General features: G+C 36.2%; 1 protein-coding gene across 1 annotated transcript; it reads left to right on the top strand.

Annotated features, from left to right (window-relative positions):
* The first annotated feature begins 401 nt into the window (after positions 1 to 401).
* On the top strand, positions 402 to 26,210 carry ik (IK cytokine). The gene is made up of 20 exons (XM_061891390.1): positions 402 to 557; positions 2,790 to 2,856; positions 2,936 to 3,028; positions 3,097 to 3,156; positions 3,234 to 3,401; positions 3,476 to 3,590; positions 10,973 to 11,043; positions 14,256 to 14,302; positions 14,379 to 14,542; positions 14,612 to 14,720; positions 19,531 to 19,570; positions 19,671 to 19,857; positions 19,976 to 19,994; positions 20,082 to 20,166; positions 20,252 to 20,338; positions 20,431 to 20,488; positions 23,972 to 24,060; positions 24,133 to 24,241; positions 24,316 to 24,350; positions 24,422 to 26,210. Exons 1-20 carry the CDS (start codon positions 548 to 550, stop codon positions 24,447 to 24,449), a joined length of 1,641 nt encoding a protein of 546 aa, XP_061747374.1. The 5' UTR covers positions 402 to 547; the 3' UTR covers positions 24,450 to 26,210.
* The last annotated feature ends 439 nt before the right edge of the window (positions 26,211 to 26,649 follow it).

Below are 26,649 nucleotides of genomic sequence, written 5' to 3'. Positions count from 1 at the left end.
ATATATATATACGTATATATATATATGTATATGTATATATATGTATATATAAAATTAGTTTTATGTTCTTAAAACGCATTGTCTATTCTGCTCCTTACTATTTTTTTGTACTGACAATAAAAGCCTTGAAGTCTTTTCTGTGAGTCAAAATTTTTTTTTAGTCATGTTACAACAATAAGAGCATGACCTGACTGAATATTCATTGGCAGGAGCATTAATACACTTGCAATGATTGCAAAGACCTATTCACTTTTTTTTACGTAAACCCTGTAAAATATTTACGATTCGTATACATAGTATTTTTTTACTCAAAAATTGTACATATTAAACACATTTCGCCAAGTTGTACTTTATTTTGTTGCCAACGGCCTTCCGTATTTGTGTTTTTCCAAGCTAGTGGCTCCACGCATGCGCAGTACAACTCGTTGCACACCGAGTTGCAGTGCAGACGCTGATCTGCTAACAGCGTCCTTTAATACGCATTAAAACGCTATAGTTGACTTTTTTTTTTTTCAAATTTGTTACCGCGGGAAGTGGGACAACAAAGATGCCTGACAGTAAGTAACGTGAGCCTGGGTGGAAATTGTTAGCTGTCGCACCACGGCTGAGCTAACGCTAGCATGAGCTAACCGCGCTAGCTAACATTGTTATTAAATATATTATCATTTATAATCGCAATTGATTTTTTTCAAATCATCTCATCTCGAATAATATCACGATTATTTTTTCAAATTGAAGTCGGACGGCCCAACGACATCCTCGGTATAGCCCACATAAGGGCAAGCGAAAACTCACCCCAGTGGTACATCGGTGACAGTGACAATGATGACTATGAGAAACCTTGGAGAGGACTGTATATGTGGGCAACCCCCCCCCCCCCCCCCCAGGTGCAACGGTACAGGTCCGTACCCCAGTTTTAGGGCCATAGTTTTAAAGTTAAAGTACCACTGATAGTCGCACATAAACTAAGTGTGATGAAATTACCCTCTGCCTCACCCTGGGAGGTGAGGGGAGCAGTGAGCAGCAATGACGGCCACGCTCGGGAATCATTTTTGGTGGTTTTGCTTCTTTTCCGGGACATTTTGTGAGAGAAAATGCATTTTTTTCCCCCCTCTCAGTTATTTTGCTAGTCACACTCATCAAATGTGAATTCTGCAGCAAACAAAGTATAGGTTGTGCACAGAATACCAAAATACGTTTACTTCAAGTTAACATTTACTGAACAACACTTTTTCAAATGTTAAATTATCGTGCTTTGGCAAACAACAAGCGGTGACCCAGATTTAAATTTTTTTTTTTTTGACTCAATATATTAAATAGAATTACATTAAAAGTAAAATAATGCGTACCCACACATTATCCACAAACTCAAAAATGATCTGAAGTGTCTATATGCAGAGTTTTTTAGTGCATGTTATGTCAAAGGAGTTTAATCTTTTCAGACCCGTAAACAAAAAGTCTTGATTAAAAAAATATTTACATGTGAAAAGGCCTTATTCTGATTAAATTAGTTGGTGTGTTTATTTCTCCCAGTCGGGACTAATATACAGTGGGGCAAAAAAGTATTTAGTCAGCCAGCGATTGTGCAAGTTCTCCCACTTAAAAAGATTACAGAGGTCTGTAATTTTCATCATAGGTACACTTCAACTGTGAGAGACAGAATGTGAAAAAAAAATCCAGGAATTCACATTCTAGGAATTTTAAAGAATTTATTTGTAAATGATGGTGGAAAATAAGTATTTGGTCAACCATTCAAAGCTCTCACTGATGGAAGGAGGTTTTGGCTCAGAATCTCACGATACATGGCCCCATTCATTCTTTCCTTAACACGGTCCAATCGTTCTGTCCCCTTAGCAGAAAAACAGCCACCAAAGAATGATGTTTCCACCCCCATGCTTCACAGTAGGTGTGGTGTTCTTGGGATGCAACTCAGTATTCTTCTTCCTCCAAACACGAGTTGAGTTTATACCAAAATGGATACATGGATGAAACAGCAGAAGATTGGGAGAATGTCATTTGGTGAGATTAAACCAAAATAGAACTTTTTGGTATAAACTCAACTCGTCGTGTTTGGAGGAAGAAGAATACTGAGTTGCATCCCAAGAACACCATACCTACTGCGAAGCATGGGGGTGGAAACATCATGCTTTGGGGCTGTTTTTCTGTTAAGGGGGACAGGACAATTGATCCGTGTTAAGGAAAGAATGAATGGGGCCATGTATCGTGAGATTTTGAGCCAAAACCTCCTTCAATCAGTGAGAACTTTGAATGCTTGACCAAATACTTATTTTCCACCATCATTTACAAATAAATTCTTTAAAATTCCTACAATGTGAATTCCTGGATTTTTTTTTTCACATTCTGTCTCTCACAGTTGAAGTGTACCTATGATGAAAATTACAGACCTCTGTCATCATTTTAAGTGGGAGAACTTGCACAATCGCTGGCTGACTAAGTACTTTTTGCCCCACTGTATAATATTACATTTTATTTCTAGTCGCCTTTCTAGACACTCAAGGACACTGTAGTTTCGTTAAAAGCAGTGCAACACAAACAATAATAAAAAAGTAGGAAATAGACAAATAATCAGATCAGGTTAAAATACAACAACAAGACAAATGAGGTCAGAGGAGAAAAGGCTAATAAAATACTCGAGTGCCCGCAAGTCCGCATTTAGAGCAGGATTACTGGTGAGCGGCAGCAGATCGAAAGTGAAACTAAAGCCGCTGCTCCTCTTTAAATGTTATTTCAACGCTATTGTTATTAAATATCAAATGTTTTGTTTCCAGCGGAGAGTTATTCCAACCCTCTGGCCCCCGAGGGTCACGATGTGGACGACGGCCGGGCTGCCGCGCAGTACGTACCTCTGGCCCCGCCCCCAACCCACAGCTGTGTATGTGTGTGCGCGTGCTGTCATTAACATGTGTGTCTGCAGGTCAAAGTTGACAAATGACGACTTCAGGAAGCTGCTGATGACCCCACGGGCCACGCCTTCTTCGGCCCCGCCCTCCAAGTCCAGACATCATGAGTGCGTCTTCGCCACGCCTGTAAATATTTGGTCGACAACAAAAACAATGACATTTTTTCCTTACCCAGCATGCCGAGGGACTACAATGAAGATGAAGATCCCGCGGCAAGGAGACGGAAGAAAAAGAGGTGAGGTCGCTCCTTCCCGCTTGTGCACTGCGTGTGCGATGTCCACCACCGTGACATGACGCTTGTGTTGGTGGCAGCTACTACGCCAAGCTACGCCAACAGGAAATGGAACGAGAGAGAGAACTGGCCGAGAAGTATCGAGATCGCGCTCGAGAGCGCAGGGACGGCGTCAACAAAGACTACGAAGAGACGGAACTGATCAACACCACCGCCAACTACCGAGCCGTCGGACCCTCGGCCGAGGCGTGAGTACAGTTGATGCCAACAATGGCGACCACGATGCCAATACAACCGAGGTGATGACATGTCTGCGACGCAGGGATAAGTCGGCGGCAGAAAAACGGCGGCAGTTGATCCAGGAGTCCAAGTTCTTGGGAGGTGACATGGAGCATACTCACTTGGTGAAAGGTCTGGACTTTGCCCTGTTGCAGAAGGTGAGAGACACACACACACACACACACACACACACACACACACACACACACACACACACACACACACACGCACGCATTATTTTATTTCTTACCTTCTTGAGACCTCCGAAAAATGCCTACCTCTTTAGGAGCCACCCTTTCTAGATATATAAAGATTTGTATTTACAACATTAATAATGGTAACACTTTAGTATGGGGAACATATTCTAAGTAACAAAGACTTAATTGAGAGTTATTTGGACATTAGAGGAACATATTTTAAGTAACAAAGACTTAATTGAGAGTTATTTGGACACTATGGGAACATATTTTAAGTAACAAAGACTTAATTGAGAGTTATTTGGACACTATGGGAACATATTTTGAGTAACAAAGACTTAATTGAGAGTTATTTGGACACTATGGGAACACATTTTAAGTATCAAAGACTTAATTGAGAGTTATTTAGACACTAGGGGAACATATTCTAAGTAACAAAGACTTAATTCAGTTATTTGGACACTAGGGGAACATATTCTAAGTAACAAAGACTTAATTGAGAGTTATTTGGACACTAGGGGAACATATTCTAAGGAACGGCGTGGCGCAGTGGGAGAGTGGCCGTGCGCAACCCGACGGTCACTGGTTCAAATCCCACCTAGAACCAACCTCGTCACGTCCGTTGTGTCCTGAGCAAGACACTTCACCCTTGCTCCTGATGGGTCCTGGTTGGCGCCTTGCATGGCAGCTCCCTCCATCAGTGTGTGAATGTGTGTGTGAATGGGTAAATGTGGAAGTAGTGTCAAAGCGCTTTGAGTACCTTGAAGGTAGAAAAGCGCTATATAAGTACAACCCATTTATCATTTATTTAACAAAGACTTAATTGAGTTATTTTGACACTAGGGGAACATATTCTAAGTAACAAAGACTTAATTGAGAGTTATTTGGACACTAGGGGAACATATTCTAAGTAACAAAGACTTAATTGAGAGTTATTTGGACACTAGGGGAACATATTCTAAGTAACAAAGACTTAATTGAGAGTTATTTGGACACTATGGGAACACATTTTAAGTATCAAAGACTTAATTGAGAGTTATTTAGACACTAGGGGAACATATTCTAAGTAACAAAGACTTAATTCAGTTATTTGGACACTAGGGGAACATATTCTAAGGAACAAAGACTTAATTGAGTTATTTTGACACTAGAGGAACATATTCTAATAACAAAGACCTAATTGAGAGTTATTTGGACAGTAGGGGAACATATTCTAAGTAACAAAGACTTAATTGAGTTATTTTGACACTAGAGGAACATATTCTAATAACAAAGACCTAATTGAGAGTTATTTGGACAGTGGGGGAACATATTCTAAGTAACAAAGACTTAATTGAGAGTTATTTGGACACTAGGGGAACATATTCTAAGTAACAAAGACTTAATTGAGAGTTATTTGGACACTAGGGGAACATATTCTAAGTAACAAAGACTTAATTGAGTTATTTGGACACTAGGGGAACATATTCTAAGTAACAAAGACTTAATTCAGTTATTTGGACACTAGGGGAACATATTCTAAGTAACAAAGACTTAATTGAGAGTTATTTGGACACTAGGGGAACATATTCTAAGTAACAAAGACTTAATTGAGAGTTATTTGGACATTAGAGGAACATATTCTAAGTAACAAAGACTTAATTGAGAGTTATTTGGACACTATGGGAACATATTTTAAGTAACAAAGACTTAATTGAGAGTTATTTGGACACTATGGGAACATATTTTGAGTAACAAAGACTTAATTGAGAGTTATTTGGACACTATGGGAACACATTTTAAGTATCAAAGACTTAATTGAGAGTTATTTAGACACTAGGGGAACATATTCTAAGTAACAAAGACTTAATTCAGTTATTTGGACACTAGGGGAACATATTCTAAGTAACAAAGACTTAATTGAGAGTTATTTGGACACTAGGGGAACATATTCTAAGGAACGGCGTGGCGCAGTGGGAGAGTGGCCGTGCGCAACCCGACGGTCACTGGTTCAAATCCCACCTAGAACCAACCTCGTCACGTCCGTTGTGTCCTGAGCAAGACACTTCACCCTTGCTCCTGATGGGTGCTGGTTGGCGCCTCGCATGGCAGCTCCCTCCATCAGTGTGTGAATGTGTGTGTGAATGGGTAAATGTGGAAGTAGTGTCAAAGCGCTTTGAGTACCTTGAAGGTAGAAAAGCGCTATATAAGTACAACCCATTTATCATTTATTTAACAAAGACTTAATTGAGTTATTTTGACACTAGAGGAACATATTCTAATAACAAAGACCTAATTGAGAGTTATTTGGACAGTAGGGGAACATATTCTAAGTAACAAAGACTTAATTGAGAGTTATTTGGACACGAGGGGAACATATTCTAAGTAACAAAGACTTAATTCAGAGTTATTTGGACACTAGGGGAATATATTCTAAGTAACAAACACTTAATTGAGAGTTATTTGGACACTAGGGGAACATATTCTAAGTAACAAAGACTTAATTGAGAGTTATTTGGACATTAGAGGAACATATTCTAAGTAACAAAGACTTAATTGAGAGTTATTTGGACACTAGGGGAACATATTCTAAGTAACAAAGACTTAAGTGACAGTTATTTGGACACGAGGGGAACATATTCTAAGTAACAAAGACTTAATTGAGAGTTATTTGGACAGTAGGGGAACATATTCTAAGTAACAAAGACTTAATTGAGTTATTTTGACACTAGAGGAACATATTCTAATAACAAAGACCTAATTGAGAGTTATTTGGACAGTGGGGGAACATATTCTAAGTAACAAAGACTTAATTGAGAGTTATTTGGACACTAGGGGAACATATTCTAAGTAACAAAGACTTAATTGAGAGTTATTTGGACACTAGGGGAACATATTCTAAGTAACAAAGACTTAATTGAGTTATTTGGACACTAGGGGAACATATTCTAAGTAACAAAGACTTAATTAAGAGGTATTTGGACACTAGGGGAACATATTCTAAGTAACAGACTTAATTGAGAGTTATTTGGACACTATGGGAACACATTTTAAGTATCAAAGACTTAATTGAGAGTTATTTAGACACTAGGGGAACATATTCTAAGTAACAAAGACTTAATTCAGTTATTTGGACACTAGGGGAACATATTCTAAGTAACAAAGACTTAATTGAGAGTTATTTGGACACTAGGGGAACATATTCTAAGGAACAAAGACTTAATTGAGTTATTTTGACACTAGAGGAACATATTCTAATAACAAAGACCTAATTGAGAGTTATTTGGACAGTAGGGGAACATATTCTAAGTAACAAATACTTAATTGAGTTTTTTTGACACTAGAGGAACATATTCTAATAACAAAGACCTAATTGAGAGTTATTTGGACAGTGGGGGAACATATTCTAAGTAACAAAGACTTAATTGAGAGTTATTTGGACAGTGGGGGAACATATTCTAAGTAACAAAGACTTAATTGAGAGTTATTTGGACACTAGGGGAACATATTCTAAGTAACAAAGACTTAATTAAGAGGTATTTGGACACTAGGGGAACATATTATAAGTAACAGACTTAATTGAGAGTTGTTTGGACACTAGGGGAACATATTCTAAGTAACAAAGACTTAATTGAGAGTTATTTGGACACTAGGGGAACATATTCTAAGTAACAAAGACTTAAGTTATTTGGACACTAGGGGAACATATTCTAAGTAACAAAGACTTAATTGAGAGTTGTTTGGACACTAGGGGAACATATTCTAAGTAACAAAGACTTAAGTGACAGTTATTTGGACACGAGGGGAACATATTCTAAGTAACTAAGACTTAATTGAGAGTTATTTGGACACTAGAGGAACATATTCTAAGTAACAAAGACTTAATTGAGAGTTATTTGGACACTCGGGGAACATATTCTAAGTAACAAAGACTTAATTGAGAGTTATTTGGACACTAGGGGAACATATTCTAAGTAACAAAGACTTAATTAAGAGGTATTTGGACACTAGGGGAACATATTATAAGTAACAGACTTAATTGAGAGTTGTTTGGACACTAGGGGAACATATTCTAAGTAACAAAGACTTAATTGAGAGTTATTTGGACACTAGGGGAACATATTCTAAGTAACAAAGACTTAAGTTATTTGGACACTAGGGGAACATATTCTAAGTAACAAAGACTTAATTGAGAGTTGTTTGGACACTAGGGGAACATAATCTAAGTAACAAAGACTTAAGTGACAGTTATTTGGACACGAGGGGAACATATTCTAAGTAACTAAGACTTAATTGAGAGTTATTTGGACACTAGAGGAACATATTCTAAGTAACAAAGACTTAATTTAGAGTTATTTGGTTAGGGTTAGGGTGGTATAATAAACCATGCAGAAAAGGCATTAATAAGTACTTAATAATAACTAATTAAGAGCCAATTTTTACTAATTTGCATGTTAATAAGCAAGTAATAAATGGTGAATATGTTCCCCATACTAAAGTGTTACCTTAATAATATATACATACTACGCAAATATAAAAAAAGTAAGCTTTTAGTAAACTTTTTTTTGTTTGTAATTGTTTTTTAATCTTCATTATTTACTTTATTACAGTATGTCTCTACATACATATTTATTTCATTTTTTTAAATTAATTTTTGCCAAAGAGGGCGCATTTATTTCTTTTACACACACTTGTTATTTCATCTGTTGGCCAGAGGGGGAGCACTTCAAATTTTTACACACACTTATCTCATATGTTGACCATAGGTGGAACACTTATGTTACTAATTTGCACGTTAATAAGCAAGTAATAAATGGTGAATATATTACCCATCCTAAAGTGTTACCTTAATAATATATACATACTACGCAAATATAAAAAAGGTAAGCTTTAAGTAAATGTTTTTTCTGTTTATAATAGTTTTTTAATCTTCATTGTTTATTTCGTTATAACAGTATGTCTCTACATACATATTTATTTTATTTTTTTTAAATAATTTTGGCCAAAGAGGGCGCATTTATTTTTCTTACACACATTTGTTATTACATATGTTGACCAGAGGGGGAGCACTTCAAATTTTTACACACACTTGTTATTTCATATGTTGACCAGAGGTAGAGCACTTATGTTACTAATTTGTATGTTAATAACCAAGTAATTAATGGTGAATATATTCCTCATACTAAAGTGTTACCTTATTAATATATACCTACCACGCAAATATAGAAAAGGTAAGCTTTTAGTAAATGTTTTTTTTGTTTGTAATTGTTTTTTTTAATCTTCATTATTTACTTTGTTATTACAGTATGTCTCTACATACATATTTATTTATTTATTTTAATTCATTTTGGCCAAAATGGCGCATTTATTTTTCTTACACACACTTGTTATTACATACGTTGGCCAGAGGGGGAGCACTTCAAATTTTTACACACACTTAATATATATGTTGACCAGAGGCGGAGCACTTATGTTACTAATTTGCATGTTAATAAGCAAGTAATAAATGGTGAATATGTTCCCCATACTTAAGTGTTACCTTAATAATACATACATATTACGCAAATATAAAAAAGGTAAGCTTTTAGTAAACGTTTTTTTTTGTAATTGTTTTTTTATCTTCCTTATTTACTTTATTACAGTATGTCTCCATGCATATTTTTTTTTATTTTTTGGGCCAAAGAGGGTGCATTTATTTTTCTTACACACACTTGTTATTTCATATGTTGGCCAGAGGGGGAGCCCTTCAAATTTTTACACACACTTCTTATTTCATATGTTGACCAGAGGTGGAGCACTTATGTTACTATTTTGCATGTTAATAAGCAAGTAATAAATGTTGAATATGTTCCCCATACTAAAGTGTTACCTTAATAATATATACATACTATGCAAATATAAAAAAGGTAAGCTTTTAGTAAACGTTTTTTTTGTTTGTAATAGTTTTTTAATCTTCATTATTTACTTTTTTACAGTTTGTCTGTACATACATATTTATTTTATTTTTTTAAATTAATTTTTGCCAAAGAGGGCGCATTTATTTTTCTTACACACATTTGTTATTACATATGTTGACCAGAAGGGGAGCACTTCAAAATTTTATACACACTTGTTATTTCATATGTTGACCAGAGGTGGAGCACTTATGTTACTAATTTGCTTGTTGATAAGCAAGTAATAAATGGTGAATATGTTCCCCATACTAATGTCTTACCATAATAATATATACATACTATGCAAATATACAAAAGGTAAGCTTTTAGTAAACATTTTCTTTTTGTTTGTAATTGTTTTTTAATTTTCATTATTTACTTTGTTATTACAGTATGTCTCTATATACATATTTATTTTATTTTTTCAAATTAATTTTGGCCAAAGAGGGAGCATTTATTTTTCTTACACACTTAACACATATGTTGGCCAGAGGGGTAGCACTTCAAATTTTTACACACAGTTATTTCATATGTTGACCATAGGTGGAGCACTTATGTTACTAATTTGCATGTTAATAAGCAAGTAATAAATGGTGAATATGTTCCCCATTCTAAAGTGTTACCTTAATAATATATAAATACTACGCAAATATAAGAAAGGTAAGTTTTTAGTAAACATTTTGTTTTGTTTGTAACTGTTTTTTAATCTTCATTATTTATTTTAATATTACAGTATGTCTCCATGCATATTTTATTTTTATTTTTATTTTTTATGGCCAAAGAGGGCGCATTTATTTTTCTTACACACACTTGTTATTACATATGTTGGCTAGAGATGGAGCACTTATGTTACTAATTTGCATGTTAATAAGCAAGTAATAAATGGTGAATATGTTCCCCATACTAAAGTGTTACCTTAATAATATATACATACTACGCAAATATAAAAAAGGTAAGCTTTTAGTAAACATTTTTTTGTTTGTAATTGTTTTTTAATCTTCATTATTTACTTTAATATTACAGTATGTTTCCATGCATATTTTTTTTATTTTTTACATTTTTTGGGCCAAAGATGGCACATTTATTTTTCTTACACACACTTGTTACATACATTGGCCAGAGGGGGAGCACTTCAAATTTTTTACACACTTGTTATTTCATATGTTGACCAGAGGGGGAGCACTTTTAAAACCGACACACAGTCAATGTGAAAAATCCACCACTAGGGGTGCAAATGAGACATTCTCTTTTAGATACGATGGTTTTCTGTATTGGGACCATAATTTATGTCCTAACTTGTTCGCCGGTCCTCATATGGAAGTTACTTTTCCTTGTTGATGTCTCAAGAAGGGTAGAAATAAAAGAACACACACACACACTCAAGAATGCCCAGGAACACTCAGGTGATGTTTTTGTGGGTGTGTTTATCAGGTGAGAGCAGAAATATGCAGCAAAGAGAAGGAAGAAGAAGACATGATGGAGAAAGTCCAGAAGGAGGCCAAGTAGGAGCTCTTTCTCTTTATTACATGACAAACAGAATTATTGCATACATTTGGTTAAAAGCAGCATTTTAAGAGGAATGTGTCAAAGTGTATTTGACCAGCAAAACTTCATTTTTGTGTTTGAATGTGATGAAATCTGAGTGAAAATATAAAATGTGTATTTGCTTGGTCAGTAGCAGAGCTCAAACAATATGATTTGTAGTGCCTATGCAGTTACGTAGGGGTGGGGTATATATTCGACATTTAAACGCATGGCTATTAGGCAATGGGTGATTGTAAAATCGATTAGTAAACGTCAATAATGGATTATTTATTTATTGTATATAAAGTAATGCAGACACTTGTAAAATGTGGCTGACTTCAGCGAGCACCGACCAGTTCCTTTATTTTTATGTTCCGGTTCTGCACACATTTCCATTCATTGAAAAAATATCATGGCAATTAATTAATCAAGCACACCTGTGAAGTAGGGCTGGGCGATATGGCCTTTTTTATTTTTTTTTTTCTATATTTTTAGGCCATGTCGCGATACACGATGTGTATTTCGATATTTTGCCTTAGCCTTGAATGAACACTTGATGCATATAATCACAGCAATATGATGATTCTATGTGTGTACTTTAAAACATTCTTGTTCATACTAAATTTATATGTGCTCATTTTAAACTTTCATGCAGAGAGGGAAATCACAACTAAGTCAAATGACCAAAACCGTTATTAAGCAGTGGCACAAACATTCATGTCATTTCAAAACAAACAGAAAGTGCAAGATTTTCAGAAACATTTTAAAACAAGCTATAAGTGCACTTTTGTGCATGATGTCACTAAGATGACATATCTAAACAACACTAAATGAAAGTGCACTTTTTGTACAGAACGCCAGTACAATAGATTAAAACAAATAAAGTGCACTTTTGTGCATGATGTCACACAAGATATTTCAATAACTGTCAATTTAAAAATGAGCTGCATGATGGGCAATCAAATAGTGTATGTCCTTCACTATGTGGTAGGTTCCTGCAGACGTTATCTCCTTCTCTTGTTGACTATTTTTTTCATACAGTGTTGATGTGGAAACATACTTTCCAACCTTGAGACATCCGATTTCGGGAGGTGGGGGAGGGGGGCGTGGTTAAGAGGGGATGAGTATATTTACAGCTGTTGTGTGCGCTCTTGTGCATTGCACTCCTCAAAAGCCGTAGATGTTATTGTCACATATGCATGATTGATTGATTGATTGATTCTTTTATTAGTAGATTGCACAGTTCAGTACATATTCCGTACAATTGACCACTAAATGGTAACACCCCAATAAGTTGATCAACTTGTTTAAGTCGGGTTCCATGTTAATCAATTCATGGTACAAATATATACTATCAGAATAATACAGTCATCAGACAAGTTAACCATCATAGTATGTACATTGAATTATTTACATTATTTACAAAGATGAGGAGCTTTGGTTAATATCAGTACTTCAGTCATCAACAATTGCATCAACAGAGAAATTGACATTGAAACAGTGTAGGTCTTACTTAGTAGGATATGTACAGCCAGCAGAGAACATAGTGAGTTTAGATAGCATAAGAACAAGTATATACATTAGAAATACATTCGATTATTTACAATCCGGGGAGATGGGATGTGAATGAAAGAGGACATTAGTAAATGGTTAAAGTTGCCTGAAGGTGTCGTGGTGCATGTACAGTAGATGGCAGTATTGTTCTGTTTAAGAGTGTCACAACATTGCTGTTTACGGCAGACAAACTGCTTTACGATAGACGAAAACGTGACTGCTGTTGTTGTGTGTTGTTACCGCGCTGGGAGGATGTTAATGAAACTGCCTAACCATAAACCCACATAAAGAAACCAAGAACTCGCCCTCGATCATTCTACATTTATAACGTCATTGGGCAGACACGCTGTTTATATATTGTGGGAAAGCGGACGTGAAAACAGACTGTCTTCATTCTCTAGCGCAGTGGTCCCCAACCACCCGATTGGTACCGGGCCGCAGAAGATTTTTGTATTAATTTTTATTTAAAAAAAAATATTTTTTTTATTTTTTATTAAATCAACATAAAAAACACAATATACACTTACAATTAGTGCACCAACCACAAAAACCTCCCTTTTTCATGACAAAAAAAAAAAGACGATGCTGCCACAGAAAAGTTTTTTTAAAGTTTTATGCCACTCCTTCTTTGTCTCATTTTGTCCACCAACCGTTTTATGCTGTGCGGGAATGCACAAAAGTGAGCATTTTTGACTTCATTGATTTGCTGGAGTGCTAATCGGACATATTTGGTCAATCCATGACTGCAAGTTATCTCACCCTCTGAGAAACCTCCGTTTTACTAATGTTTTCCAATGTTGCAAAAATGTGTACCATAAAAGAAAAAATACAACATTTCTGTCAATAGAGATTTGCGTCAGCCTTTGATAGTAGGCTATTATAGCTAATATAGACAATTAAATCATGTGTTGCCTTCATTATAAGACTTATATAAGGCTTTGATTTTTTTGCGGCTCCAGGCCGATTTTTTTTTTTGTATTTTTGGTCCAATATGGCTTTTTCACCATTTTGGGTTGCCGACCCCTGATATAGTGGCAAAATTATATTTCGACTAATGTAAGCATGTTTAATTGTAATTTTTTTGTAAAGTACATAACTCCACGTGTTCATTCATAGTTTTGAAGCTTTCAGTGACAATCTAGTCATGAAAATAAAGAAAACACATTGAATGAGAGGGTGTGTCCAAACTTTCGGCCAGTACTGTAAATATATTGTAGTTAGTAAAAGGAAGATCCAAGAGAAGAACTATTTATTTTATTTTATTATTTTTATTTTTATATATTTTTACATTTGTTATTCTTTTTTTTCCCCTTGGCCTCAGTCTTGACCCCCTCTCCAGGGGCCCAGGCTTAGACCATTTTTAAAATGTAATTTAATTTTTATTTTTTATTTTTTTCTCCCATCCCGTACCCCACCCCCCACTTGTTTACCTGAATCTCACCTTTTTTGTAAGGGGCGCCGGAAGTTGGCAGACCCGTCAGCGATCCTGTTCTGTCTCCCTGTAATGTTTGTCTGATCTTGAATGGGATTGTGCTGAAAATTGTAATTTCCCCTCGGGGATTAATAAAGTATGTCTGATTCTGATTTTAGTTCATGAAGGCACCTTCTTCAGTCCCACTTTGTGTGTGTTTTGCAGGAAAGATGTCGAACCCGAGGAGAAGATTGAGTTTAAGACCCGTATCGGTCAGTGAAAGGTTTTCACACTGATGAGTCCTAAAGGTGCTTTGCTCAAAGCGCCGAGTCGTGCTGCTGTGCTCAGGTCGGAGTATCTACCGCACGGTGTTCCGCTCCGGTCAGATGGACAGGAACGAGCTCTTCCTGCCGGGCCGCATGGCGTACGTGGTGGACCTGGACGACGAGTTCACCGACACCGACATTCCCACCACGCTCATCCGCAGCAAGGCCGACTGTCCCAGCATGGAGGTACCCGACTACGCTCATGCCCGTCCTTTGTGCGGTCATTAAGTGCCTGTGCGTGTTGCTGTGTTCCAGGCTCAGACCACCCTGACCACCAACGACATCGTTATCTCCAAGCTGACTCAGATTTTGTCTTACCTCCGCCAAGGCACTCGTCACAAGAAGATCAAGAAGAAGGACAAAGGTAAACCACATTTTGTCGCCACGTAAGTGAATAAATGCGATTTCGGCGTGTGAATACAGTGTTTCCCACAGGTCAGGCATCTGTTTGTGGTGGTGTGGTCGGGGGGTGGGGGTGGGGGTGGGGGTGGTCGGGTATATGCGGCGGCGGCGATGACCAAGAAAAACGCGGAGTTGGAATATAATTACAACACTTTATGTACATTTTTATTTACATATTTATATAATATTTACATATTTATATAATATGTAACTACAAGCTCTATTCACAGACAGAGTCCCATTGCTTTTATGAGCGGTCGAGCGAGTCAAAAGCCCCCAAAAAATAAAATAATAAGTTTTTATTTTATTTTTTTATTTTTAGATTTTTATTTGTGGCGGCCGTAATTCTTTCGTGGCGGGCCGCCACAAATAAATGAATGTGTGAGAAACCCCAGAATGATGGAGAGCCAAACTGAGTTAGCACGCTAGCTAGATAGTGTCAGGTAACAAAAACCATGATTCAACAGTTAGCAGGTGTCAAGTACCAAGATACAGTGAAGCGAACTTAAAATCTTTTTTTTTTTTTTCCTCAAAATTCGACAGTGCTCCTAATATACGGAATAATTCCGGTTGTACTTACCGACCTGGAAGCAATTTTATTTGTTACATAATCTCAATAAAAAAGACAAACATTCTTAAAAAATCCCCGTAAGGCTGGACAATAAAATGTTATGAATATATATCGCAAAATAAACAAAATCAAAATCAGTTCAAAAAAGTAAAAATACTCTGAAAAAATCCACATAGTGCTTGGCCATAAAACCAAAATATATATTATGATAGACACATAATTAATGACAAATAAATTGAAAGAAAAAACTTTTTTTTTAAAAGGCCGCGGCGATAAATTGATATCAATATATGCTGCAAAATACATCAAATCGAAGTCAATTTGATGGAAATTTTGCCCTCATTTTAATAGAGTTCATTCAATGAGTCATTTTCTTTGAGTGTGTGAATGTTGTCTATCTGTGTTGGCCCTGCGATGAGGTGTCGACTTGTCCAGGGTATACACCGCCTTCCGCCCAAATGCAGCTGAGATAGTTTCCAGCGACCCCAAAAGGGACAAGCGGTAGAAAATGAATGGATGGATGAATGAAATAAGTGTGACCGGGAAATGGCAGTCAAACATAAGTTAAGTTAAAGTTAAAGTACCAATGATTGTCACACACACGAGGTGTGGTGAAATTATTCTCTGCATTTGACCCATCACCCTTGATCACCCCCTGGGAGGTGAGGGGAGCATTGAGCAGCAGCGGTGGCCGCGCCCGGGAATCATTTTTGGTGATGTAACCCCCAATTCCAACTCTTGATGCTGAGTGCCAAGCAGGGAAGTTATGGGTCCCATTTTTATAGTCTTTGGCATGACGCGGCAGGGTTTGAACTCACAACCTACAGATCTCATATAAGAGAATTGTGTAGACAGCAATATGACTCAAGTAAACAACACCAACATTTTATATGTTCCATTAAAAATATGGAACATTACACACGGCGCTCAAAAATCCATCAAAATGTTTTAGTACGACTTTGGTAAGGTATGAACCCGCACTGCTTGATGGATTGTACCATGCTTCAACATACGAGTATTATTATGGTGTGTGTATAAGGTAAGACATATTATCTGGCGTTTTGTTTCGCAATATTATGCAAAAGCAACTGTTCTTACCTTCTGCTACCTGCTGATCTGTATTTGGGATCTGCATAAGTCCTGAAAAATTGCACGCATTCGCCTTTGTAGTCCGTGTCGAAGCCGTAGTCGATAAGCTTCTTCTTTTTCTCCATCTTGTTGTTTTGGGACATTCTTCTTCCGCTATTGCCATTTATATTATAAAGTAGTGTAAAGTTCTTACTTGAAAGCGCTAAAAACATACGGGTGGAAAGGGTTTTACATTATTCACCCAAGGAACTTAAGTTATTAGAGTTCCGGTCCAACGTTTTTTCACGTTTTTGTTTCCGAATAAGGAGACGCTGCTCAGTTATTGATTGAAGTAAAGTCTGAATGTCATTAAAACAGTTAGCTCCATCTTTTGACATTTCTTCCACTCTCACTGCCGAAGGTGAGCCACGTAAATAACCCTGAAAAAAGTGCATCTTGAAGCGACTGTCAGAAAGCGACTTGAAGATGATTCGTAAAACATAATATATGTAACATTTTGACCAACAAAATATGTCTATGATTACAGCATAAATGTTTATGTAACAAAATGTCAATGATTACAGCGTGAATGTTTATGCAACAAATTATGTTGATAGCATGAATATTTATGTAAAACAATGTTTTAATTATTACAACCTGAATGTTTATGTCACAAAACATTTCAGTGAGGACAGCATCAGAACTATGAATGTTTATGTAACAAAATATGGCAATGACAGCATGAACGTTAATGTAACAAAAGATGTCGGTGATGACAGCATGAATGTTTATGTAACAAAGTATGGGAATGACAGCATTAATGTTTATGTAAAAAATATTTTGGTGATGACAGCATGAATTTTTATGTAACAAAATGTCAATGATTACATCGTGCATGTTTATGCGACAAAATATGTTGATGATGATAGCATGAATATTTATGTAAAACAATTTTTTAATTATGTAACAAAATATTTCAGTGAGGACAGCATCAGAATTATGAATGTTTATGTAACAAAATATGGCAATGACAGCATGAACGTTAATGTAACAAAATATGTCGGTGATGACAGCATGAATGTTAATGTAACAAAGTATGTCAATGACAGGATTAATGTTTATGTAACAAAATGTCTGTGATGACAGCATAAATGTTTATGTAACAAAATGTCAATGATTACAATGTGAATGTTTATGCAACAAAATATGTTGATGATGATAGCATGAATATTTATGTAAAACAATATTTTAATTATGTAACAAAATATTTCAATGAGGACAGCATCAGTATTATGAATGTTTATGTAACAAAATATGGCAATGACAGCATGAACATTAATGTAACAAAAGATGTCGGTGATGACAGCATGAATGTTTATGTAACAAAATGTCAATGATTACATCGTGAATGTTAATGCAACAAAATATGTTGATGATGATAGCATGAATATTTATGTGAAACAATTTTTTAATTATGTAACAAAATATTTCAGTGAGGACAGCATCAGAATTATGAATGTTTATGTAACAAAATATGGCAATGACAGCATGAACGTTAATGTAACAAAATATGTCGGTGATGACAGCATGAATGTTAATGTAACAAAGTATGTCAATGACAGGATTAATGTTTATGTAACAAAATGTCTGTGATGACAGCATAAATGTTTATGTAACAAAATGTCAATGATTACAATGTGAATGTTTATGCAACAAAATATGTTGATGATGATAGCATGAATATTTATGTAAAACAATATTTTAATTATGTAACAAAATATTTCAATGAGGACAGCATCAGTATTATGAATGTTTATGTAACAAAATATGGCAATGACAGCATGAACATTAATGTAACAAAAGATGTCGGTGATGACAGCATGAATGTTTATGTAACAAAATGTCAATGATTACATCGTGAATGTTAATGCAACAAAATATGTTGATGATGATAGCATGAATATTTATGTGAAACAATTTTTTAATTATGTAACAAAATATTTCAGTGAGGACAGCATCAGAATTATGAATGTTTATGTAACAAAATATGGCAATGACAGCATGAACGTTAATGTAACAAAATATGTCGGTGATGACAGCATGAATGTTAATGTAACAAAGTATGTCAATGACAGGATTAATGTTTATGTAACAAAATGTCTGTGATGACAGCATAAATGTTTATGTAACAAAATGTCAATGATTACAATGTGAATGTTTATGCAACAAAATATGTTGATGATGATAGCATGAATATTTATGTAAAACAATATTTTAATTATGTAACAAAATATTTCAATGAGGACAGCATCAGTATTATGAATGTTTATGTAACAAAATATGGCAATGACAGCATGAACATTAATGTAACAAAAGATGTCGGTGATGACAGCATGAATGTTTATGTAACAAAATGTCAATGATTACATCGTGCATGTTTATGCGACAAAATATGTTGATGATGATAGCATGAATATTTATGTAAAACAATTTTTTAATTATGTAACAAAATATTTCAGTGAGGACAGCATCAGAATTATGAATGTTTATGTAACAAAATATGGCAATGACAGCATGAACGTTAATGTAACAAAATATGGCGGTGATGACAGCATGAATGTTAATGTAACAAAGTATGTCAATGACAGGATTAATGTTTATGTAACAAAATGTCTGTGATGACAGCATAAATGTTTATGTAACAAAATGTCAATGATTACAATGTGAATGTTTATGCAACAAAATATGTTGATGATGATAGCATGAATATTTATGTAAAACAATATTTTAATTATGTAACAAAATATTTCAATGAGGACAGCATCAGGATTATGAATGTTTATGTAACAAAATATGGCAATGACAGCATGAACATTAATGTAACAAAAGATGTCGGTGATGACAGCATGAATGTTTATGTAACAAAATGTCAATGATTACATCGTGAATGTTAATGCAACAAAATATGTTGATGATGACAGCATGAATGTTTATGGAACAAATTTTGCCGATGATGGTAGCACGAATATTTATTTAAAACAATATTTAAATTATGACAGCATGAATGTTTATGTAGCAAAATATGTCTATGACAACAGCATAAATATTTATGTAACAATGGATTGTGTTTCAGGTAAAGGAGATGATAAAAAAGCTCCAGAGGCTGATCTCAGGTCAGTGAAGAAACACACTTTTGACAGCTTACGGTAGCTGGTGTTGTCATATTGTGTGTGTGTGTGTGTGTGTGTGTGTGTGTGTGTTCGTGTGTTCCAGCATCTTTGATGACATCGGTGACTATGTGGCATCCTCGGCGTCCTTGTCCAGACCTCCAAAAGACAAAGAGAGACACAGAGAGCGGGAGCGAGAGAGGGAGAGAGAGAAAGAGAAAGAGCGGGACAGAGATGAGGAAAAGAACCGCAGACACACCTACTTTGACAAAGCTCATGGAGACCAAAACCAGGTTACACACACACACACACACACACACACACACACACACACACACACACACACACACACACACAATGCTGTTTGACCTAAAACAGTGTGTAAAGTCTCTGTTGTGTGTTTGTGTTTAGGCAATGGAGGTGGAGTCAGGTAAGTAACACAAATATCAACTTTTAGCTTTCAGTAGATGACGTGTGTGTGTGTGTGTGTATGTGTGTGTGTGTGTGTGTGTGACAGGTCCAGGATCAGTCGGAGATCAGATCAAGTTGATCAATGAAAAGTTTGCTGGAGCAGCAGGCAGCCAATGGCAGGGCCAGGATCCATATCCTTCTTTGCTACTATTGTGTGTGTGTGTGTGTGTGTGTGTGTGTATGCAGGTGTGTGTTCGAGTCCTTAACATCTGTCACTTCCTTGCCTCAGAGGAGAGATGCTAAAGAACATTTGGGAGATTTCTTCGGAGGATCAAACTCCTACGCTGAATGTTACCCTGCTACGTAAGAAACACACACACACACACACACACACACACACAAACGCCCACATTGACTTGTACTTGAACGCTGTGTGTGTATGTGGTAATATGTAGTATGGATGACCTGGCAGTGGACAGCGATGAAGAAGTTGATTACAGTAAGATGGACCAGGTAAGTGTAACATACGATGTGTATAAAGAGAGTAGAGGCGACATGTTTGAGGCCAAGGATGTGTGCAGCTGTGGCCAAAAGCATGTAATTGAGTTGTTGTTTTCCTGATGAAATACACCCAAATAAGTGTAATTATAGTTCTATCTTATGTGGTGGAGGGTCCGAAGCTTAAACCGCAAACTAAGTGAATTTAGTAAAAAGTTTTATTTAGCCATAATCAAAAAGTACAAAGTTGGATTGAATTGCCCATGCAGACAGATAACGTCCTCCGGAGGCGTTTGATGAATCAATATTAATGCGAATCACACATAATATTGGTCTACTGGCCTTTTATATGTTTCCCTCATGTGTCAAGGTCCCGTTGTTTTGGACCTGTTTGTTCTGCAACATCCTTGAATCCCTTAGTCATAATAGACCATCAAAACATTTTGTACAATGGTCAGACCGACCACAAATTCAACTTTAACCTACATATGCTCTTCCAGTGGTTCAGAATAGAGAAAAAGAAACGAGCAGACACTCTTAAGGCTTTTTGATGGACTTTCTTTTCGGACTACGACAGACACCAAATATGGTCCAAAAGGTCAGAAATTCCACTACAATATACTCCATCTTATAAGTACACAATAAAACATGCTTACATTTAGTCGGAATATAATTTTGGGGTGATTTTGCGGCCTAACTCGCTCTCTCCGGTGTAATAAACATTTTAAAAAAATACACAGAACGACGAAAATAACTTATTACCCTTATGTTGTCAAAATCTTCATTAGCTTTAGGCCAAAAATGACGGGAAAAGGATGACTTTTGTGTGAAGTACAGTACAGGCCAAAAGTTTGGACACTCCTCCTCATTCAACTTTATTTTCATGACTGTTTACATTGTAGATTGTCACTGAAGGCATCAAAACTATGAAGGAGCACATGTGGAGTTATGAACTTAACAAAAAAAAGGTGAAATAAATAAAAACATGTTTTATATTCTAGTTTCTTCAAAATAGACACCCATTGCTGTGATGACTGCTTTGCACACTCTAGGCATTCTCTGGATGGGCTTCAAGAGGTAGTCACCTGAAAGGGTTTTCACTTCACAGGTGTCATAGTTTTGATGCCTTCAGTGACAATCTACAATGTAAATAGTTTTGAAAATAAAAAAAACGTATAGAAATGAGAAGGTGTGTCCAAAATTCTGGCATGTACTGTACTCCAGCTCATCCATTTACAATAAAACATGCTTACATTTAGTCAAAATATGATTTCGGGGCCGTACTTGATGCATTCCACTATATATATATTCCTGCTGTGTTTAGTGACCAACAGACTGTCTAACACGCTCTCTCCGGCGTCATAAACATAAAAAAAAAAATACAAAGAATGACGAAAATAACTTATTACCCATTTTGTCCAAATCTTCATTAGCTTTGGGACAAAAATTACAGACAAAGGATGACTTTTGTGTGAAGTACAGTACAGGCCAAAAGGTTTGGATACTCCTTCTCATTCAATGAGTTTCCTTTATTTTCCTGACTATATACATTGTAGATTGTCACTGAAAGCATCAAAACAATGAATGAACACATGTGGGGTTATGAACTTAACAAAAAAAAAGGTGAAATAAAAAAAAAACACGTTTTATATCCTAGTATCTTCAAAATAGCCACCCATTGCTTTCAATACTGCTTTTCACACTCTTGGCATTCTGTCCATGAGCTTGAAAAGGTAGTCACCTGAAACGGTTTTCACTTCACAGGTGTCAAATTTTGATGCTTTCAGTGACAATCTACAAGGTAAAAGTTAGGAAAATAAAAAAAAAATGCATTGAAATGAGAAGATGTGTCCAAACTTTTGGCCTGTACTGTACTCGAGCTCATAAATTTACAATACCGTATTTTTCGGACTATGAGTCGCAGTTTTTTTCCTAGTTTGGCCGGGGGTGCCACTAAAACTCAGGAGTGACCTATGTGTGAAATTACTAACACACAACCGTAAAATATCAAAGAATATTATTTATCTCATTCACGTAAGAGAATAGACTTACCGATAGAGTAAGCAGCGCATTGTCTATTTTTGGAGTCGGCAGAGTTGTTTAGAAGCGAAACTGAGGAAGAAGATTTCATTGGATTTATCGATTAGGAGTGACAGATTGTTTGGTAAACGTATAGCATGTTTTATATTTTAGTTATTTGAATGACTCTTACTATAATATGTTGCGTTAACATACCAGGCACGTTCTCAGTTGGTTATTTATGCCTCATATAACGTACACTTATTCAGCCTGTTGTTCACTATTCTTTATTTATTTTAAATTGCCTTTCAAGTGTCTGTTCTTGGTGTTGGGTTTTATCAAATAAATTTCCCCTAAAAATGCGACTTATATGTATTATCCTTCTTTATTATGCATTTTCGTCCGGTGCGACTTATACTCCGGAGCGACTTATAAACCGAAAAATACGGTACATTTAGTCAAAATATGATTTTGGGGCCGTATTTGATGCATTCCACTCTATATATATATATATATATATATATATATATATATATATATATATATATATATTCCTGCTGTGTTTTAGTGACCAGCAGGCTGTCTAACACGCTTTCTTCGGCGTCATATACATGAAAAAAAAATACAAAAAATTACGAAAATAACTTTTGTCAAAATCCTCATTAGCTTTGGGCCAAAAGTTACGGACAAAGGATGACTTTTGTGTGAAGTACAGTACAGGCCAAAAGTTTGGACACTCCTCCTCATTCAACTTTATTTTCATGACTATTTACATTGTAGATTATCACTGAAGGCATCAAAACTATAAATGTACACATGTGGAGTTATGTACTTAACATAAAAAATGGTGAAATAAATGAAAACATGTTTTATATTCTAGTTTCTTCAAAATAGCCACCCATTTTTCTGACTACCTTTTTTGCACACTCTTGGCATTCTCACAAGGAGCTTGAAGAGGTAGTCACCTGAAATGGTTTTCACTTCACTAGTTTTGATGCCTTCAGTGACAATCTACAGGGTAAATAGACATGAAAATAAAAAAAACGTATTGAAATGAGAAGGTGTGTCCAAACGTTTGACCTGTTCTGTATGTAGTTCAGCTCATAAATTTACAATAAAACATGCTTACATTTAGTGATAATATAATTTTGGGGCAATTTTGGGGCCGTATGCAGTCCACTGTATATATTACTGCTGTGTTTAGTGACCAGCAGGTTGTCTGACAAGCTCTCTCCAGCTTAATAAACATAAAAAAAAAATACACAGAACGACGAAAATAACTTATTAGCCTTATGTTGTCAAAATTTTCATTAGCTTTGGGCCAAAAATTTGAGAAAAAGGATGACTTTTGTGTGAAGTATAATACAGGCCAAAAGTTTGGACACTCCTCATTCAACTTTATTTTCATTACTCGTAGATTGTCACTGAAGGCATCAAAACTAAAAATAAAATAATTCATGAAATTGTGTGGCATTTCAGGGCAACAAAAAAGGGCCGCTGGGTCGTTGGGACTTTGACACCCAGGAAGAATATTCCGACTACATGAACAACAAGGAAGCGCTGCCCAAGTACGTAGAAACCCGTCAACTTTTTCCACGCCCAGCAGCCAACGGCAGGCTGATGGCGTTTGGTTTCCACAGGGCGGCGTTCCAGTACGGCATCAAAATGTCAGAAGGCCGCAAGACTCGCCGCTTCAAGGAGAGCAACGAGAAGGCGGAGCTTGACCGCCAGTGGAAGAAGATCAGCGCGGTGAGACTCCGCCCTGTCGCGGGCATCTTTTAGCGACGTCACCGTGATGTCATCCCATGCGTCTTCTCTTTCAGATCATTGAGAAGAGGAAGAAGATGGAGGCCGACGGGTGAGTTATCCTCAGCGCTTTGACCTCGTTAAGACTCGTACTTAAACTCCACCCCTTTTTTTGTCCCTCAGGGTGGACGTGAAACGACCCAAATACTGAAGCATCTGCCCAACATCCAAGTTTGTTGTTGCCTTTGTGTTTTCTGTTTTCAAAAGACTGTTTGTGATAATAGTTGTGACTTGACAATTAAAATAAAGTATTATTGGTCAGATGAAAATTCTGCCGAGGGCCTCAATTTAGCAAAGCGTGGCCCTGATTAGTACATTAAATTTACTTAGTGCTTCAGTATATAACTTTCCATATGTTTCTATCGATTTTGTTATTTAAACGGGGATAGCAGGTCCATTCTATGTGTCATATTTGATCATTTTGCGATATTGCCATATTTTTGCTGAAAGGATTTAGTAGAGAACATCGACGATTAAGTTCGCAACTTTTGGTCGCTAATAAAAAAGCCTTGCCTGTACCGGAAGTAGCAGACGATGTGCGCGTGACGTCACAAGTTGTGGAGCTCCTCACATCCTCACATTGTTTACAATCATGGCCACCAGCAGCGAGAGCGATTCGAACCGAGAAAGCGACGATTTCCCCATTAATTTGAGCGAGGATGAAAATTTGTGGATGAGGAAAGTGAGAGTGAAGGACTAGAAAGAAAAAAATAATAAAGGCAGTGGGAGCGATTCAGATGTTTTTAGACACATTTACTAGGATAATTCTGGAAAATCCCTTATCTGCTTACTGTGTTATTAGTGTTTTAGTGAGATTATATGGTACCTGAAAGTCGGAGGGGTGTGGCCACAGGTGTGTTGACCGCCAGTGTCTCCGGTGGAAGGAGGTAAGAGAGTCCGCAGCTGCAGGAGGACGCGAGCTCCGCTCATGTCTACGGTAAGAGCCAACATATTACCACAATTTGTGGTAGAGAACTATGTTCGCTTGACCGCTCTGTTCCATAGTAAAGCTTCACCTTCGGGAATGTAAACAAGGAAACACCGGCTGTGTTTGTGTTGCTAAAGGCAGCTGCAATACACCGCTTCCCACCTACATCTTTCTTTGACGTCTCCATTATTCATTGAACAAATTGCAAAAGATTCAGCAACACAGATGTCCAGAATACTGTGGAATTATGCGATTAAAGTAGACTACTTTTAGCCGTGAGCAGTGCTGGAAGAACGTGTCCGCTACAACCGGTGACGTCACGCGCACGCGTCATCATTCTGCGACGTTTTCAACAGGATACTTCGCTGGGAAATTTAAAATTGCAATTTAGTAAACTAAAAAGGCCGTATTGGCATGTGTTGCAATGTTAATATTTCATCATTGATATATAAACTATCAGACTGCGTGGTCAGTAGTGGTAGGTTTCAGTAGGCGTTTAAGTTTTTTGTATGCTTTTGCTATTTTAACCTTACCCAGCACGCAGAACAAGGAATTTACTGGTATGTTTTAGGCCTCCTCTACAGTGGCGAGATCATCCCGAAGAAGAGATTTAAAAAAATAAAATACATCACATGGTAGCCATTACAATAATATGCTTGTTACTTTGTAATTATATTGTGTTATTTATCGCTGGGGGTATAAAGTGATTCATCGTGAGCATACTCACAATACATAATAGTTATTATGGGATAACAACAAGGCTGCTTTGTTTTTGAACTGGACGGAGAAGTCCATGAAGACTTTTGGCTCCACTTACAACTTCCTGTTGGGTATAAAATGTTTGATTATTTTAATTGTGAAATGTCTGCATTATACTGTTATTAAAATACATTTCTTTTTAATGTATAATATATTTGATCATCCCTATTTTAATAGTTAAATGTCTGTATTAAACTGTTATGAAAATAAAAATTTTACAGAAAATGTTTTTGCTCCATTATATTTTCCGGTATTTAACTATGACTTGGATGACAGGGGACGCAAAGCAATAATAATACCGAAATAAACTGCTACAAAAAACAGTGCAATACATTTTAAAGGTGCAATATAAACCAAATTTTTCATATAATCGACAGTATTACCCTTTTTCTACATTTTTTTTAAATTTCATAACACTACTTTCTCTTGTCTAATTTTTTGTGTTATATTTTATTCTTATAGATATATATTTTCTATTTTATTTAAATTTATATCTCCATTATTTACTTTTTTTTTAATACTATCTCAATTCTGTACACTACTGCTGGAATTGTAATTTTCCTGAAGGAATTAATAAAATACGATATCTCTGACGTCATTTCCTCTCAGAGCGTCATTTATGTCACGTGATATGGGCTTTTCCATTATTTTAATTATGAAGGGG

This window comes from Nerophis ophidion, linkage group LG28 (assembly GCF_033978795.1).
Source record: "Nerophis ophidion isolate RoL-2023_Sa linkage group LG28, RoL_Noph_v1.0, whole genome shotgun sequence".
Classification (NCBI taxonomy): Eukaryota; Metazoa; Chordata; class Actinopteri; order Syngnathiformes; family Syngnathidae; genus Nerophis; species Nerophis ophidion.
Note: the sequence above shows the minus strand (reverse complement) of the source record. Positions and strands in the feature narration are given on the sequence as shown.

Coding starts and splice junctions, on each gene's coding strand:
- ik (XM_061891390.1), top strand. Junction 3,157..3,233: donor AGGAGACGGAAGAAAAAGAG/GTGAGGTCGCTC, acceptor TGTTGGTGGCAG/CTACTACGCCAAGCTACGCC. Junction 3,402..3,475: donor GTCGGACCCTCGGCCGAGGC/GTGAGTACAGTT, acceptor TCTGCGACGCAG/GGATAAGTCGGCGGCAGAAA.